Raw genomic sequence first — 18,070 nt, 5'->3', positions numbered from 1 at the left:
CTAACAATGAAAATTTATCCAAAATCTCAAATTCAATTTTTAGTTTTTTTTTGGGTGTGTATAGGTTGGATTTTATAACTTTTCCAAAAATGAATGATACTTCAAAAAATAAAACGCGGACGAAGGTGTGTGGATGTTGGTGAGCCACCACGTTGCCAGCTGGCTGTCGGACACTGCTTCTTTCCCCCTCTAAAGATCTCACAACAACAACACTCCTTTTCTCTCTTTTCTCTTTCTCTTTCTCATACCAGCACGTGACTCACGTCCTCCCTCCCTTCCTACCCCACCCTTTTCTCTCTCCTCCATTTCAATTTTCTCACTTTCTTTCAGATCATCTTCAACATTAACAAATTAATTCACTCTCTAATAAAATCGAAATCAATAAATCTTCCATTTTTCATTTCTCTCTTCTTTCTTTTGGATCCGACTACTGGGTTTTCTCATCAATCATCCGAGTTCTACATTTTTGCGCACTCTCAATTCTCCATTGAAGAAGCTTCTGAGTTTTCTCTCTCCATTCAAACCAGATTCTGAGGTAACATTTTTGTTATTTTTTTTGATTTCGCAATCTAGGGTTTCGTTGATTTGATTTAGGGTTTTATTTCTTCAACTATTTGTTATGATTATTCTGGATTATAACGACCGATTTTGTTGCTAGAGAATGATTTTAATGCGTCTAATCTTGTTTGATTGAGTCAGATTTGGTTGCTAATGTGTTGTATATAATCCTTTAATTGTTGTGATTACTCAAGATCGTATTAGGGTTTTAATCGTTCTGCTGTATTTTCGGAAAATAATTAATCTTTTGCTAATTCGTTAGATTTTTATTTTGGAAGAAAGCAAATTCGTTAGTTTAATGCTTACGAACTATCTGGTTTCGTCGTTGAGGGTCTTTTGATCAATGACGACTATGACATTTGGAAATCTTGTCAATGGTGTTAAGAATTGTGAACTTAAATTTTGTGCACCACTTAAAAAACTCTTGTTGTGTATTCTGTACTACTATGCATTCGATTCGTCGGGCAATCATCAGATATCCTTTTGTTAGGCTAACTAGTTGCGCCGAGAACTCTAAACATTTGTATAGGTTTTCAGGTGATGGTTCATTTATGACTTGCTGGTTGTAGTAATATTAGAATATCCTTAGCAGTAAGTTGTCATTGCAGGATTGCAGGAAGCCGGGGATTTTGTTGCTTCATATATTGAAGCATTAATTAACTATAACTAAATAGGAAAAGATTATAATGAGCCACTTTTGAAATAACATTGGTGGCTATGCTGATGCCACCTACTTCAGCTAAATTGATCTCGTTACTTGCTTTTGGTTGCTGACCTTTGTGTTAGTTTGTGAATTCAGAAATCTTAGATCAACATTATTGGGATGTCATTCTGTCGAGTTACCAACGATCGGGGTTCTTTGCAAATTAATTGATCGCAACAAAATGTGTACGGAGTTTCATATATTGATAATACCCTATATGTCGTTCTTGTAATTTTCGTGAGTAGTGTTCTTATTTCATATACTTCCTGTGTTTTTTTAGATGAGACACTTCTCTTTTCACGCTTGTCAATGCATGTCTCCAACCATTAATATCTCTAATTATCAATAGTTAAAAACTATTAAAAGAAAATATATACCGAGCCGAAGCTGAAAGGAACCCACATTAATATATCTTTCCTTAAGTATAAGTAACCAAAAATAGAGAAAGTAGAGTAAGTGTATAGTTTCTGACAAAGCCAAATCTATCATGTAAGTTGGATATCTCAAAGAACAATTAATAATCTTTCTAGAAGAATATGTAGACAAGGTTTTCTATTAATCATTTCAATGTTATTCTTTATGGAGGGTCTTCTCAACCTTTGGCTCCCAAGAGTGGAAAAATAAAGTATAGTGGGAAATTTTCTATAAAATATGTTGTCATGTTCTACTGCATTATTATTATGTATGTTGTTTCTTTAACCAGCACAAATATTATTTATTAAGATCTGTATTCTGTGAGGCCTTTGATTTAACCGTGTAAAATATTGTGAATGATATGAGAACATCTAATTTGTCGAGTTGTTATGTGTGTGCTTGTAACTTGTGTACTCCATTTATATCTTTTTTCATCCTAGTAGTGTTCTGGATGTAGCTTTGGGATGAAAGTCTGGTCAGAATGATTTAGATTAGACTTTACTGCAGGCATTGAAAGTTGGGTACTGGGTTTCAATTGTATTAGGTCATCTGAAGAGGATGTTTTAAAAAATATGTATCAACTGAGTTCATTAGCTGCTGTTTTCACCTGAGTTTAACTGATTTACTTTTGTGTATGGGATGCCAACCCTATTTTGTTGCCTTTACCAATATAGTTGATGGGAGGATTTTAATTTATAGGAAAACTGATTTGATTCTATTATCTGAAATGCACAGGCTGTGTGCCTCAAGGTCATGGGATGCAAAATTAAGCCAATGATTTGTTGTTTTGATACCACATCTGGATGGGAAGGGGTTTTTATGGGGTAATAAGTGGGGGCGAAATGGTTTTGCATTCCAAATATTTGACAACATGGAAGAGACACATGATGATACTGGGCAAACAGAACAGGGGTCTTCTAATTCTACCTGGTGGGATTCAGATTTTGTGGAAGATTTTGGATCGGTTTCTTTGACTTCTCAAGAACATAAGGAAGCCATTAGACACAATGAGCAGGATGAGCAGTTCTCTGAGACAGCATCTCAGATTCTCTGGAGCACTGGAGTGCTCTCTGAAGCTATTCCAAATGGCTTTTATTCTGTTGTTCCGGTAAGTAGCTTTGCTTGTACCTGTTTTTTCATCTGCTTTTATCATTCTATGTTATTTTAAAATGCGGTTTAGGTATACCTAAAATTTTACAGCTGTTAATACATTAGGTCATAGGCGGTGTTAGTAATGTTGGATTGTTGGTTGCCAGAGAAAAAATGATCCTTCTGTAATTTTTTATTTTTCTAATTTCTTCTATTTTATTTTTGCATGAATGATGGTTAGGCAAGGAAAGTTTTCTAAACTTTCTTATCACAATGGTTATGAGACTTATCATATTTATGCGTTATACTTTGCAGGATAAGAAGCTTAAGGAGATGTTTGATCGTCTTCCTACGCTAGATGAGCTTTCTACTTTGGAAGCTGACGGCCTCAGGGCTGATATAATTCTTGTAGATGCCCAGAGGGATAAGAAACTTCATATGTTAAAGCAACTTATAACGGCTTTAGTTAAAGGATTAAACTCAAATCCGGCTGCTATAATAAAGAAGATTGCTGGATTGGTGAGCACTACTTAACAATATTGTCTTGTCACTCCTACCTCGTTATTGTGGCTTTTAACTTGATATATATCATTTTATATATATACTCTAGCCTATAATTTGTTAACCTCTCTATCTAGTTGTTTGTTATTTCTCTTTATTGTTACAGATTCATTTGCTTACACAATCCCTAAATTAATACTCTCATCCTTGGATGGGGTGAACCAAAATGCCGCAGGAAAAGTAAAAATTTCCAAAGAAATAAGAAAGAGGAAGCCCCACCTTTGGCATCAATTATACAATCATTTCTTTCACCATTACTTTCGAGATTGCTATTTACAACCATTCTTTGCTATGTATCCACCATACTACTGTTTATTTATATGTGTGATCTTATATTATGTCCTTTCTATTAGAATTTTCACATTTGTCTAACAACAACAAAACTAAAGCTTTATTCTCAAGGGGATGGGGTTGGGCCACTCAGCTGAAAGAAGGAGGTTGAAGAAAGAGAAGGTAATTGATGCTAGGGAGGGAGGTGGGTGAGAGGTAGGAAGCTGACGAGCTAATTGTTAATGTGAGAGAATGAGAGGAAAAAAGGAGGTGGGTGATACAAGTGAGGGGGTTGGGTTTTGTTTTAAGGTTTGCTGGGTTGTCAGATTTGATGAAAAAGCATTGGTCGGTATTTCGGTTGATGTGGTAGGTGTCTAAAATTAGCCATAATTTCGGTTGGTTAATTTTATGGCTGTTAAGAACTCAATCTGTCAAATTACCCAGCCAACCTTAAAACATAAATAGACCTGACTTTAAACTAGACCAGAGTAGAAAAAAAAAAATCAAATTTCAGATATATTTTCTAGTTACTTCGTGTTACTTATTCTTGTTAAAACCACATCAGACCAGATGAGGCCATACCAAATCAGAAATATCACGACCATCCACATCAAACAATAGTATGAGGATGAGTTAGACTAGAAATAAAAATCAATAAAATCAACACCAGATGAGACTAGACCAAATCTGATCATACTAGACCCGACCGGACCAGAAATTGAAAATTCAGACGAGAATACATTAAATTAAATAAGATGAAGAGAACCAAACCATGATACCTCGGACATCTTAGTGGTCGAAAATTTCTGTTTAGAGTACGATTTTTTGTTGTGATATGAAATGCCCATATGCTCTGAATTTTTACCTTTTCCTCCTCTTTTGAAGGCATCAGATGGCTGATGTAGCCATAAAATTTAGATCATAATCTGCTTATTTATGTGTGGCAATAATGGTTTCCTATCATGGACGTGTGTGTTTTAATATGGGGTTGATTTGACAAAGATTCTGGTCAGCAAAGCTGAATGACCATGGACTCTTTCATATTGTTTCCAGCTATTGGTTTGGTGGCTGGGAAGATAGAGTGTTTATTGGTCCATAGGCGGCAGTGATGGGAGTTTGAGGAATTTTTTTGGTTTGAGTGGTGGAGCATTGGAGCAAGCTCAAAATGGAATTTGGATATGGCATTGGAGCTTTAGGGTGGAGGAAGTGCTGGTTGGTTGGACATAGACCTGATCAAGCCAAGCCCGGCCCGACCCAGCCCAAAAAACCCCGGGTTGGACAGATTTTGGGGCCCTGGCTCTAAATAGAATGGGTTTGGGCAGCTCGAAAAATCAATTTGCAGTCAAAATTTTGGCCCGGCCTGATTTTGTCCAAAATGGCGGGTTTGGACAGATCTTTTGGGCAAAGCCCGGCCTGGCCTTACCCATGATCACCTCTAGTTGGACATGACAACGGTATTGGGGGACTGGGGGTAGTGCAATTATGCTGCATCAGCTTGTAGTTATATGATCATTCAAATTCTTCCATAGTTCCATGGTGTTAATGCATTGCTCTAGATAATATTGTCTTGCTGGTCAGTTAGCATGGTGCTTTTGTAAACTTCTAAGTGCTTTTTTGATTAACCTTAAAACATGTGGGCAATGAAAATTCATGGGAATTTGCAAAGGGGGTTACTATTTGGTTGACAACAAATTGTGAAAATGGAGGAATTGGAAATTCATGGGAATTAAAACTTCCCACAAAACATGGAAAATAAATTACCCACCTCCCCCTTGGTCGTTCAAAATTCCTATGAATTACAAATTTCTTATGGCTATTTTCTAGGAATTGTGTAAAGGAAATAAATTCCCATGAATTACAAATTACCTTGAGAATTTTAGTTCCCATGTCATGATGTCAACCAAAAAAGCCCTAGGTTTTGCTTTTATTATCCTTTTCTGCTGGTTCTTGTCTATAAATTTAAGTTATGGTCTGTGTGCCTCAAGATTTTATGGGAAATTGACGACATAGAATCTCACAGAAGATACGAAAGGGGCATTTTGTTTCACATTAATTTTGTTTGATTTTACAGATTGCATCTTGTCAAGGTTTCTTTTTTGTTTAGTTACTTGACAGCTGGCACAAGATGCATTTAAAGTTATTAAAAAAAATATATATATTTACCAAACCAAGAGGAAGAAATTGCTTATCACATATCTCAAGTTCTCAACTGATCATAATTCTCACTTATCAAGCCCTCCAAATCCCAAGATTTTCTCTATGCTTCAGAATAAACTCACCATCAAAATTTTCTTGCATCACCAAATAAAATTTAAATACCAAAAAAGACACTCAGCAGCAACATCAATATCTGGAAATTGCTTTAAATCATATAATGCAGATGCAAATTGCTGAATTTCAGCATGGATACTAGAGTTAGTTGATAATTTATATCATTTAAATGGAAAAAGGGCACATAAGTCATATGAGTTCAAAGGATACGTGTCTTTCTGTACAAAACTAGGAGATACATTGACAATGAGCTTACTGGTTTTTCTCTCCAAAGAATTATTCAGAGAACTATGTTTTGTGCTTCATTGATACTTGCCTTATAGATTTTCCTCATTTAGCAGGTATTTTTATGTACATAATTATATATAAACTGATATTAATCTTCTTCTTACTGTTACTCTGACAGGTTTCTGATCTCTATAAACGTCCTAATTTGGAATCCAGTCCTGTGAAGTCTCTTCTAGAGGAAGCTTCTCAAGGTTCCATGTCTCGTGGGGTTCAGTTGCTTGGTCAAATAAAAAATGGTTCATGTCGTCCTCGTGCAATTTTATTCAAAGTTCTGGCAGATACTGTTGGTCTAGAGAGTAAGCTTATGGTGGTATGTTACCCTCATCTTGAGACTGGTTCAGAATTCTTTTCTCAATGTTATCTTGTCTTAATGTATCTAGTCTCTGTTTCCATATTTTCTTCTTCCAGGGATTGCCCAATGATGAAAGAATTGAGTGTGCAGATTCATCTAAGCATATGTCTGTGGTAGTAGTATTGAATTCAGTGGAACTTCTGGTTGATCTCATGAGGTTTCCTGGTCAACTGATTCCTCGATCTACCAGGGCTATTTTTTTAACCCATATTTCCGCAGCAGGGGAGAGTGACTCTGCAGAAAATGATTCTTGTGACTCTCCACTTGAGCCCAACAGTCCTATGTGTGGATTTTCTGAAAGAGTTGATCAAGAAAGGTTAGTTAGAGCAAGATTGCTATGTCCTATTATATGTTAAAAAGTAATCTTAATTTCTTATATTATTGGCAATTCAGGCTTTGATACGATGTCCAGAAAGATTGTATGTTAAGACTATATATTGCAAGTTGTGGTATATGATTGTTCATGACTGCAAATATTATATAGATCCTTGAATCTCCTACTAAAACAAGTGGAGTTTTTTTTTTTTTTTTTTTTTTTTTTTTTTTTTTTTTTTTTTTCAGAAAATGTTGTTCCTTCTTGCTAGTTTTTATATTTTCTCGTATTGAGCATCTGCATCTTATGTTTTGAAAAGGATATCCAGACATGATGTTGATAAAGGTTGTTCTATTTTGGAAGAAAGAAAAAATTGATGGTGGGTTTATTTGGAGCATATTGAAAACTTTAGGGTTTAAAGGGTTTGTTTTTGTGAGGGTTATAGTTTGTTGAGATGTGTTTTATTTATTACTACCTTCTCTTGGTTTTGTGGATATAATTATATTTCTAAACCATTGGTGTACACTGTCAAGTAACTGAACGAAAAAAAAAACTGCACCTGGAGGGATGGAATATGTATGTCTAGTTGTCGACTCGGGCTGTGAAAGTCCACTTGGAAATAATTATTTTTATATTGATATTGGGAGGTGTTCCTGGAGAACCTGTGATGATATGAATAGCCTGTTGCAATACCGCAATGTGTAAATAAACTGATCAGGCCACTAAGAAGTTTCTTAGTTTTTTAACCACTAGCCACTTGCCCATCAGATACTTTTTTTTTATCTCCTGTGGTCGTTCACAAAGATATTCTTTTTCAATTCTACTGAATATTGCTTGTTCTTGCAATTTCATTTTTTTCGTGTTATTTTTACCTCCCTCCATTCAAGTCTTCTTTGGCCTCCCTGAGCATCAAACATTTCAGTTATTTTAACTCTCCTCTGTCCTTGCTGGTGTATCTTTGGGTTGATGTAAGCGTCAATAGTTGCAACTTTAGCTTCAATGTATTCTTTCATAAATTGTAGTTGTTTAGGTATGCTTTGAAAATTGTTAATTTATATATTAAAATCTAAAACTAATTGAAGATTCAACATGATTAAGTATAGTTCTCCATCTTGTATCTCTTAGGTCCATTCAATGTATGTAACATAAAGGCGAGGGTTGCTCCATATCGACCCATAGACATGGTTGCTAGATACATTTTGTCAATGTTCTTTTATTTACTTCAGTGCAGAGAAAGATGATACTGGTCAATTCGCGAGGAGGTTTGATATGAATGCTGCTGGTCCTTCGCTGCAAAATAAAGTGCTTAGAACTGCTACTCTTGAAAGAAGATTGAGGTATTTGACCCGTTTCCATCTACTTCGACATTTTATGTCAAGGACTTGAGTCTCTTTCTCTCTCTCTCTCTCTTTCTCTGGGGAAGGGGGTATCTTAATGAATACATATACCAATTAAGGATTTGTGTGTCTTCCTAGTTCAATTTTTTGCCATATTAGTGCTCAGGTTGGGCTGATTTTTTAACAAGCCTCAGTTTATCACATAGTGAACCGAACATCGCGACTACATTTTGGAGACGGAGTCGGAGGAAGGTCATTGCTGAACAGCGGACTGCTAGTTCAAGGTGTTCCTTGGTTCCACTTCCATCTTCAAGTGATGAGGAACTTTTTTATTTTTATTTTATAATTTTTATTATTTTTTATGTGTTTGTTGAAAATGTATCTTAATTCTGCAGTTATTGTTCATTAGGTTTGAAATTAGCTACTAGAATTTGGCTGTTGAAATCTTAAGCCGTTTGGGCATCCTAGTTGACAATCTTGACATCTATTGTGAAGGTTAATGTTGCTTTGTGTAGAACTGAGATTAGTGTAATTGATTAATGATGTACAAAAGTGATGGTTAATTACTACTCCCTCCGTTTTTAAATACTTGCTTCATTTCTCTATATGCGGAGCTTTAGGAGAAATTGCAGAAAGTAATAAATTATGGAGGTAGTGGGGTAGGTGGAAGAATAAAAAATTGTAAAAAGTTAAAGTAGTTGAGAGAATTGGAGGAGAGAGAATATGAAATTAATAAAATATGATTTATGTTGGTCCACTAGTTGAGAGAAAGGAGTTAAATATTGTAAAAGCTTTCCAAATAAGGGAATGGAGCAAGTATTCGAAAACGGCTAGAAATGGAAATTGGAGCAAGTATTTAAAATGGAGGGAGTAATAGTCTAGTATACCAAATTAGCATCATAATATATAGTACCTGTCAATTTCCTGTTATCTTAAACTAAGGAGATATGAGGTCTTGGCATTTCATTTCTATTCCTCATATGTGGTTAAAATTATCTTCTGTCTACTACTAAGAAGCTTATTCATATTGATGAAACTAGATGGTGACTACATTTTGTTGATGTCATTCTTTGATTTGTTATGTTGTATCAGTTCTTTGTTTAGTCACACAAAATGTTAAGTTCCTTTGTTGATTTGTGTGTACTAGCACAAGTAGGTTGTGCCTTTGTTGCATATCAGCTCTCGTGCTATGTTGTTTGTCAACACGATTTTTTTTATAGAACACAAGATGCGATTGAGGAAAGTTAGCATGTTTGTCTTCTCATTTATTGCTGTCAAAATCAAATAGCTAGCTACTTTTTCAAATTTATTTATTTATTTTTTTTTCCAAAAAATTGAAGTAGATGCAGATCCTGTATCTTATAGCATAATTTATATGTTTCTGCAGTAGGTAATGCAACGTTTTTATACTGGCATTGAGAAATGAGAATGCAAGTCATGGACACTCTGTAGGTTCATAACTAGGTTTTATATTTCCCTTGTGGTGGAGAGCAGGGTTAAACTAGGTCTAATATTTTAATGGCTAAGTACTTGGGACTTGGGAAAATACATTTTTGGATCATTGGCTAATCCTGATGACTGATGTAGCCATTTATTGCCTCAGCAGAAGAAAATTTCTGCCTCCAAACTCTCATGTTACAATTAAGTAATCTGTCATAAAATTATTCTATCAAAATGCAGTGCTGCACTCGAGTTGCCTTTTTGCTTCTTTTTTGTATTGAGATATTGATAATATATGCTTTGTCTGAGCAGGGATGTCCGACTCAGTTTGACCTATTTTATTTTAATCATTGTTGGCAAACCCTATTTACTACCTTACCCTTCTTACTCCACACTGTTTACATCTCTCCACTCACTCTCTTACCCTTATCCGTGTTTTTCTTATACCCACCCACTTTTTCATTCTTTATACTAACTTTATCCACCATTTTCTTAAACCCCCTCACTTTTTTACAAACTGCAGCTAGGGGGCATTTGGTACAGGGTATTTTGGAAAGGGTAAGTGGATCAAAAGAGTTGATTCCCTTTGTTGATGTTTGCAGTAATATTTAGGTCATTGCCTTTACCTTCTCCATTCTCCCAAAGTTTTTCCTATGTTGATTCCCTCCTCCCCTCTACTCATTTTAATTTCCTTTCCTTAGCCACCACCACACTACCATAAATCTACCTCCACCCCCACCCCCACCCCCACCATTAATCTACCTCCATCCCCACCATAAATCTACCTCCATCCTCACCACTAATTCACCACCGTTGGCTCCTTTTTTTTTGTTTTTTTAATTTTTATTTTTATCAGCATCAACCCACCACCACCGGTCCACCTTCAGTGGCATCGGCCTCACCACCATTGTTGGCGTCATCATCAAACCCACCGAACTTCACAAAATCCACCAAATCACTACTGCCAGACTCCATAGAATCCACCCAACCACTGCCTGTAACCCTATAACACCCCAATCCAACTTGAAAATTCACCCCTCATCCGTCAAAAATTCACACACCACCAATTACGTACCCCCACAACTTAAAACCATTCCCATCACCACCTGCATTCCTAAGATCTAGATTTGAGAAAAAGAGTGAAAGAGAAAATAAATTTGGGGGGCGGGGGGATGATGGTTGTAGTCTTGTTGGAGGTCGCCACCTCTCTGGAGAGGGTGGTGTGATGGGTGTCTGATGTTAGTGACCCTAAAAGCATTGGATAGATTATTGTGTTTGAAGTCCTCTTAGTGGTAAAGGTTGTAATACGGTGAATGGTGATGATATTTTTGTTTCCCTTTCTGCTTCTTTAATCTACACAAACATATCAAACCAGGACTTTCTTCTTATAAATGTCTTATGATTGTGGATAAAATGTTAAAAACAACCAGTGCTCCTGAATCCCTAATTGTATAACAGATGTTCATGACAATGATTTTCTTGTGATTGACTGAATGATTTCATTACTTGCTTACCATGTGGCCTTTAGCCCATGAAATCAGTGCTTTTAAGAAACCAACTGCTTTACATTGCTTGGTTACATAAGTTTTTTCCCAAAACTTTTTAGTAGCTCTTTTTGTTAAACCTTTCTCTGTCATAGAATGGGAAAATATACAAATAAGGAAAAAAAAAAAGGAAAAGGAGCTTATCTGTTCTTGTAATGTTATTTGCACCTCTTATTTAAGAGAATGGGTCACAATGTCACATAAGTGTGCTTATGCTGTTCATTTGGTGGTATTTTATGTCAAAAAGTATGTCTACCTTTGCTCAATGTCAACCATGTCATTGAACTTTTAGATGTATGATAGATGTATGGCTTCTGGATTTTGCTTATCTATATAATTTTTTTATGGTTGTAGTCCTGAGCATCCTTCACTTCGCGCGCGAGGTCGGTCAATGCTTGGTGGTGAAAGAAAAACCTTTAGAGATTTTGCTGATGATGCTGGTTCATCAAGGTCTGTAACATCTAAATTCTTCTCTGCTAAGTGTTTGTATAGTAAAAAGGAAAAACCTCTGAATCATATTTTGAGAATTTGAGGTATATATTGAATTAGTGAGGCAGAGTCCTAAATTGGTTGAATTTGATTCTGATCTTTATTGGAATATCCTTCCTAACGATGGCATAACTTGCCTGTTTTAACTTTAGTAAGAACTCTAAAGATTTCATCTCTGAATTTGCTTAGGGATCTTCCATGGTTTGTAACATTCCCAGATTGTCCATTTTTATAACGATGGCATGATCTATCAAGGGATTGCATCTTGGAACATTAATCCTAACGATGGCATAATTTATCTGTTTTAACTTTAGTAAAAACTTAGAATTCATATTGGCATTTTCTTAGGGATTTCGTATGGTTTGTACCATTTCTAGGTTGCCCTCTTGAATTGAGGGAGTGAAGGTAGGAGGCCTTTGATTTGTTTAAGTTTTGTCAATGTTTGCACTCTTGTTTTTATGTGATATTTATTCCCAAATCTGTGAATTTGCTTTCTGGTTAGGGGCTCTCTCTCATTTAATTTAATTTATTGTTTATTTTAAAGTTTTTTCTGACGACTTTTTTTTTTTAATAAAAAATTCTGCTGTTGGTTCTTGTGTACAGATCAGTTGGTGTACCAACATCTGAAGCTCGTAGATTACGACGAAGGAGCATCAGCATCACCCCAGAAATTGGTGACGATATCGTGAGGTTTGTGTTTCTGGTGTTTGTGTTTAAGCTTGCACATCTGTCGAAGAATGTTGGTCAAATCTATCAGTCTGGGAATAAAATTATTTTATAGTGAGGCATCAGGTACATGGGCTGACTTTATCATTATACTGTGCAGGAAAAAGTTGATTAGTCTTTTAAGTGAATTGTGCCTGTATTTTATTTTTTTTTCATGATTTTCAACAATCAAACTTATTGTACTTTTCTGGATTTCATCCAGATTATTATTGTTTCCTGGAGAATGACTGACAGACGTGACAGTCATCTTTTGTGATGGATGCAAGTTGAGCTGTTCTGGCCCAAAATGCATCTGCTGTGATTATTTCCTTTTATGAGCCAGACAAATTATAAAATACTGTTCTGCCATCGGATACATGATTAGCCAAACTGACATATTATGCCTTTTGTTTTATATTATATTACTTGGAACAATTTATGTTGCTTGAGCAGGGTTCATATTAAAGAGAATTGTTTGACCATGGAAATCCTTAATTACTTGCTTTTTAATATTGCGGGTATGGTTTACATTCTTATGTATGTGTGTTTTAAATTTTCAGGGCTGTGCGAGCAATGAATGAGACGTTGAAGCAAAACCGTATTTTGAGAGATCGGGGCGAGGACAGGTCTCTTCCCACTTCGCCCAGCAGTACTAACGCTGGTGTCAATCCTGAGACAAATGTATGTAGGTTTCACTTTATCGTAGACTTTATGTATGTTGGTCTAAAAGGGAATTACTCTTTGATATACAGTTTCCTCTCTAGATTCTATCATGTTTGCTACTTAGAGCATGTTTGGTAAGAGTTATTTTGGGTTGGAAACAGATTCAATTTAACTATTACCGTTGCCAATGGCTTGGTTAGAAGGTTTAGGTAACAATAACCATTACCTAGGGGTAATGGTTTCCACCTATTTGTTACCTCTCTAAAACTTAAGGTAACAATTGCCCTTACCCCTCCTTGAACAAAAATAAAGGGAGTTAGGTGTAAGTGATTCCTTTTCATGGTTAAACCAAACAAATTTAAAGGTAAGAGTTAAATGATTCCTTTCCTCCCTCTTATATGTTTCCTTTCCACTCTATTTCCAATACTCTAACCAAACGCCCCCTTAATGTATGAAAAAAAAAATGTTTATTCTACTGTTTAATATGTACTACATAGTTCTTTGATTTAAAAATCTTCCTTTTTCCTGCCTATTTGCTTTTTTTTTTTTTAATTTCTTTTTATTATTATTATTATTTTTTTTGAGTTGACTACAGAAACTTGTAAGGTGGATTCTGTTGGTCAATATCCTATCTGATAGCACATTGTTGCTCAAATCTCCGTCTAGATTTTCAATTTTCATTTTATTAGTTTTTTCTATTTTTCCTTTGGGAACAGATGTAAAGTGTTGCATGTGTCTTAGGACCATGTAAGCCTGCTTGAATAAGAAAATTGTTCTTGACGAGAGTGTATTAGACTGCATAGAACTTATCAGTGTTACTGACCAATTTATCCTTCCACATTCAGGCTTCTGATTTCCGTCTTGGGAATCGAGATGAAATTTCTGGGGCCAGATCTGCTTTATATGCTCTGCATGGGGAGCAAAGTACTCAAAAAGCTGTATCACTACCATCATCTCCTCATCAATACATGAGTCGAACCTTAGAAAGGAATATGACATCAGGACAGGCTCCAAGTGATGAAATGGTGTCAACATGGAATAAAATTTTGGAAGCGCGCATGTATCGTGACAAATCCCTGCTTCCTTATGATGAATGGAATATTGATTTTTCTGAGTTGACTGTTGGAACTCGTGTTGGAATCGGTAAGCCCTCTTCTCTTGCTCTTCTGTTGTGTACTGGAGCTGTGAAACTGTTAGGAACTGCTGATGCTACTGTAAATATGCTGTAACTGTGGTCCAGGTGTTCATTGCAAGTCTAAGCTGTCTATATTTGGTACTCTTAGCTCTTAGCTGCATAACAATAGCAATGTTAAGGGTAAAATTGATTAATTAGCCTAGGAATTAGGAAACGTAAGATAGATTGAACATGTGGATAGTAATGTATAAACGATGTGCCAAAGGAATGGTTGTGGAGATTGACAGGCCTAAAATTTTGCAGTTGTGCAGCTGGAAAAGGATAAAATCAGACACTTGTATGGCAGGCCTCATGTGTCCTTCATAAGGCTCTCTATTAGAAACCATATCCACGTGACTTGTCGACTACCTTCTGTCTACATTATTTTGTTTGGATTCAGTGACAAACTGATAGGCTTTGATTATTGGTTTATAATTAAAAGGAAATTGTTAAACCGAAGGTCTAACTTGGGTTTTGAATGCTTTTATGGCATGTCTCTGATTGAAATCCTTATTTAGTCTATGGGAGTGTCATTCCTTTGCTACTTGTCAGATTCTAAGACTTGGTCAAAGATCTTTATTATGTTGTTTTTCTGTTACTACGGAGCAAAATATAAGATACAAACAAATCAAATTGTTTTTAATGAAAGGTGATAACTTTCTCCACAGTTGAAGATGTAAACATAAAATAGTATATGTGACTATTAATTTTGATTGAACGAGTAATTTTTAACAGATCTTTTTGCTACACCATTTATAAAGTATAATTACCATTTTTTGTTAATTATGTTATCTTTCTTCATTAACTAGGATTCTTTGGGGAAGTTTTTCGAGGAATATGGAATGGGACGGATGTTGCCATCAAATTGTTTTTAGAGCAGGATCTGACTTCTGAAAACATGGAGGACTTCTGCAATGAAATAGCTATTCTTAGGTACTACATTTTTTTTTTGTTCTTTTTTGCATTGTGAAATCTAACACCTTTTCTTTTTCCCGTGTTGCCTCCAGCCGCCTTCGACACCCAAATGGTAACCATCTTATCTTGTTATAATTGCATTTTCAAAAATAATATCTGCATCTGGCTCGTCATTTTCAAAATTTGGCCCTAGATCCAAGTATAAATTGTATAATCAAAATCATCCGAGATAGATAGGAGTAAGCCTTGGAATTTGGCAAACATGGCAACGTCGCAAAATTTGAACATTTAGTAAAATTATCTGAACAATCGCAACGTCCCACGCCTATACTTTTGAACATTTAGTAAACAATTCTAAACAATTACAAATTTTGAACATTTTGTAAAAAAATATGAACATCGTAAATTTTGAGCATTTTGTAAAAAAAAAAATCTAAACAATCGCCTAGGTTTTATCCAAGAAAGGAAGTTTGTAGCATAAATGGGCTGGTGGTGCGTTACTTATTACGAAAAATATTGTTAATTGGGATTTTTAATACTCATCTGGGAAGCCTACTGTGCTGCGTTACTTATTACGAAAAATATTGTTACTACTGAACACCATAGTACTTCATAGTTTGTTGTCTTGTTATATTCTCATTTACTAATTGGTATTTTCTGCAGTTATTTTGTTTCTTGGTGCTTGCACAAAACCACCACGCTTATCAATGGTCACAGAATACATGGAAATGGGTTCTTTGTATTATCTGATCCACCTGAGTGGTCAGAAGAAGAAGCTTAGCTGGCGGAGGAGATTAAAAATGCTACGTGATATATGCAGGTTTGTCTGATTATGCTATTATGTTTAAAGCTATTTTTTGTCATTCTTCTACTTCGTATTGCGTTTGTGACTGATACTCTTGCTACGAGACAAAAACTAAATTCCTCAGTCGTTGAATGATTACAATTTTCTGTGTTGAACTTCAATTGAAGTGTTACGGTTATCCAGACCAAATTATACAAATTTAAGCTGTGTGTTGAAAATGGCGATTATGCTACTCATATGGGGTATGATTGTATGATGTAAGTATGTAACAATGATAGTACTTCTCAAGTTCCCAGGGTTGCTTGAATAATGTGTAATTCAGGAGAAAATAGTAAGGTATATTCTTCATGGGTCATTATTGCTAAAAAGGAGAACTCTGACAGCTTAGTTAAATGTCCTGCTTTTTTATCATTAGCATCTACATTTACATTTGGATAAAATTATATCTCAAACTATAATATGCTGTGTGATTGATGTATTATCGTTGGCTTTTGGCTTAGGTTGGACCACTCTCATCTATTTAGGTTTGTTAAATCTTATGAATGCAAACTTACCATAGTTTCTGTGTGCCACTTACAGAGGGTTGATGTGCATACACCGAATGAAGATTGTTCACCGTGATTTGAAGAGTGCTAACTGTCTTGTGAACAAACATTGGACAGTAAAGATATGTGATTTTGGATTGTCAAGGATAATGACAGACTCACCCATCGGAGACTCTTCATCTGCTGGAACTCCTGAATGGATGGCTCCTGAACTCATACGGAATGAACCTTTTACAGAAAAGTGTGACATATTTAGCCTTGGTGTCATCATGTGGGAGCTCTGTACTCTGAGCAGGCCTTGGGAAGGTGTACCACCGGAAAAGGTATTTAGTATTTACCTTGCTAAGTTTGCTTGTTGGACTTGAAGAAGGTAAAATTTTGCGAACTAATTTTGGTTTTGCCTAATCTGGACATTACTTTGCAGGTGGTTTATGCCGTTGCAAATGAGGGTTCACGTTTAGAAATTCCCGAAGGACCTCTTGGTCGGCTCATTACTGGTACTCTTCTGATTATTGCTACATCTTTTCTTCTATAGCTGAGAGTTCATTGATTTGTCAACTATTTACTTGAAGTGCATGACATATAGTGAGCTATAGGAAATAGTTCTGTGACTTCTGTCTGCCTCAAATATTTTGCCATAAAATCAGTTTGGTTGACGTATACAGAATAGGTAAAGTGCTGAGCTGGTTTAGTAGAAATAATGAAATAGAGTACATGTTATGTGATTCTTGTTCACTATATTGTTAGAATATACTTGAATTAAGATTAGTAAAAAAACAGTAGCTATAGACCAGTAGAATATTGACCTTGTTCTAATCTAAAGATTTGCATCCTCTAGTCCATATAGAATGTTCACCATGGTTGAGAGTACATGACACTCGAGTCAACTATCTTTGCTGGACTAATGTCAGGAAACAAAACCCATGTAAATTTTCTTGAACCTTAACTTCTACTACGAAGTTAAGTCCCGTGAACCATTGTTTTGGAGTGGCACTGCCAGTAAAAGTCAATTGTTGAATTCTTCATTTTCTATAGCCTGATTATATTGAAATTCTTCATTTTCTTTTGGCGTCATAAGATTGTTTTGTTGGGACTTAGGTGCTCATTGTCTGATTTGATTGTTGCAGATTGTTGGGCAGAACCACATGAACGACCAAACTGCAAGGAGATACTTTCCCGCTTGCTTGACTGCGAATATGCACTTTGCTAATTCACATCCTTGTATAGCGAGAGAATGTTAGTTGAGGAATAGAGTTGTCACCATTATTATCATGTTTCCGGCTCTCTTTGTTGTAAACTTAGTAGATGATATTTCAAATTTTGAAATGGAAAAAGGGGAGATTATAATTTGAATTGCGAAGAGAATTACATCTTAGAGAATTTCACATCAGCAGTAAACTGTTGAAAGAGTTACAGCTATAGTATATTGCTTACAAGTATATCACACAGACAAAAACCCCAAACCCCGTTGATAATTTACATTGCCCATAGAGGTAAGAAACTAAAGCAAGGCCATCATCATTAGAGATTTTGGGAAATATATCCCGGCACGAGTAGAAAAGTTAAAATACAGTGAGTTGTTATATTTGCTTGCAAAACATTTACACCAGCTATACACTTGTAATTCAAAAAAA

The 18,070-nt window shown here is 35.6% G+C and overlaps 1 protein-coding gene across 5 annotated transcripts; it reads left to right on the top strand.

Moving 5' to 3' along the window:
- Positions 1-253: 253 nt before the first annotated feature.
- Positions 254-17,849, top strand: LOC145558561 (putative serine/threonine-protein kinase SIS8). 5 transcript variants are annotated; one of them, XM_081619836.1, is made up of 18 exons: positions 254-535; positions 1,358-1,446; positions 2,411-2,783; positions 3,080-3,283; positions 6,273-6,464; positions 6,563-6,822; positions 8,046-8,156; positions 8,351-8,440; positions 11,495-11,590; positions 12,233-12,319; positions 12,895-13,015; positions 13,843-14,140; positions 14,981-15,104; positions 15,179-15,198; positions 15,750-15,906; positions 16,471-16,759; positions 16,861-16,933; positions 17,564-17,849. In XM_081619836.1, exons 3-18 carry the CDS (start codon positions 2,547-2,549, stop codon positions 17,644-17,646), a joined length of 2,442 nt encoding a protein of 813 aa, XP_081475962.1. In that variant the 5' UTR covers positions 254-535; positions 1,358-1,446; positions 2,411-2,546; the 3' UTR covers positions 17,647-17,849. The 5 variants fall into 5 exon arrangements, with proteins under 5 accessions (XP_081475962.1, XP_081475961.1, XP_081475963.1 ...); XM_081619835.1 differs by lacking the exon at positions 1,358-1,446; XM_081619837.1 differs by lacking the exon at positions 1,358-1,446 and having other exon boundaries at positions 255-535; positions 8,363-8,440.
- The last annotated feature ends 221 nt before the right edge of the window (positions 17,850-18,070 follow it).

Source organism: Chenopodium album, chromosome 9, assembly GCF_948465745.1.
Source record: "Chenopodium album chromosome 9, dcCheAlbu1.1, whole genome shotgun sequence".
In the NCBI taxonomy this organism is placed as follows: Eukaryota; Viridiplantae; Streptophyta; class Magnoliopsida; order Caryophyllales; family Amaranthaceae; genus Chenopodium; species Chenopodium album.
This window is presented reverse-complemented; position numbering and strand designations above follow the sequence as displayed.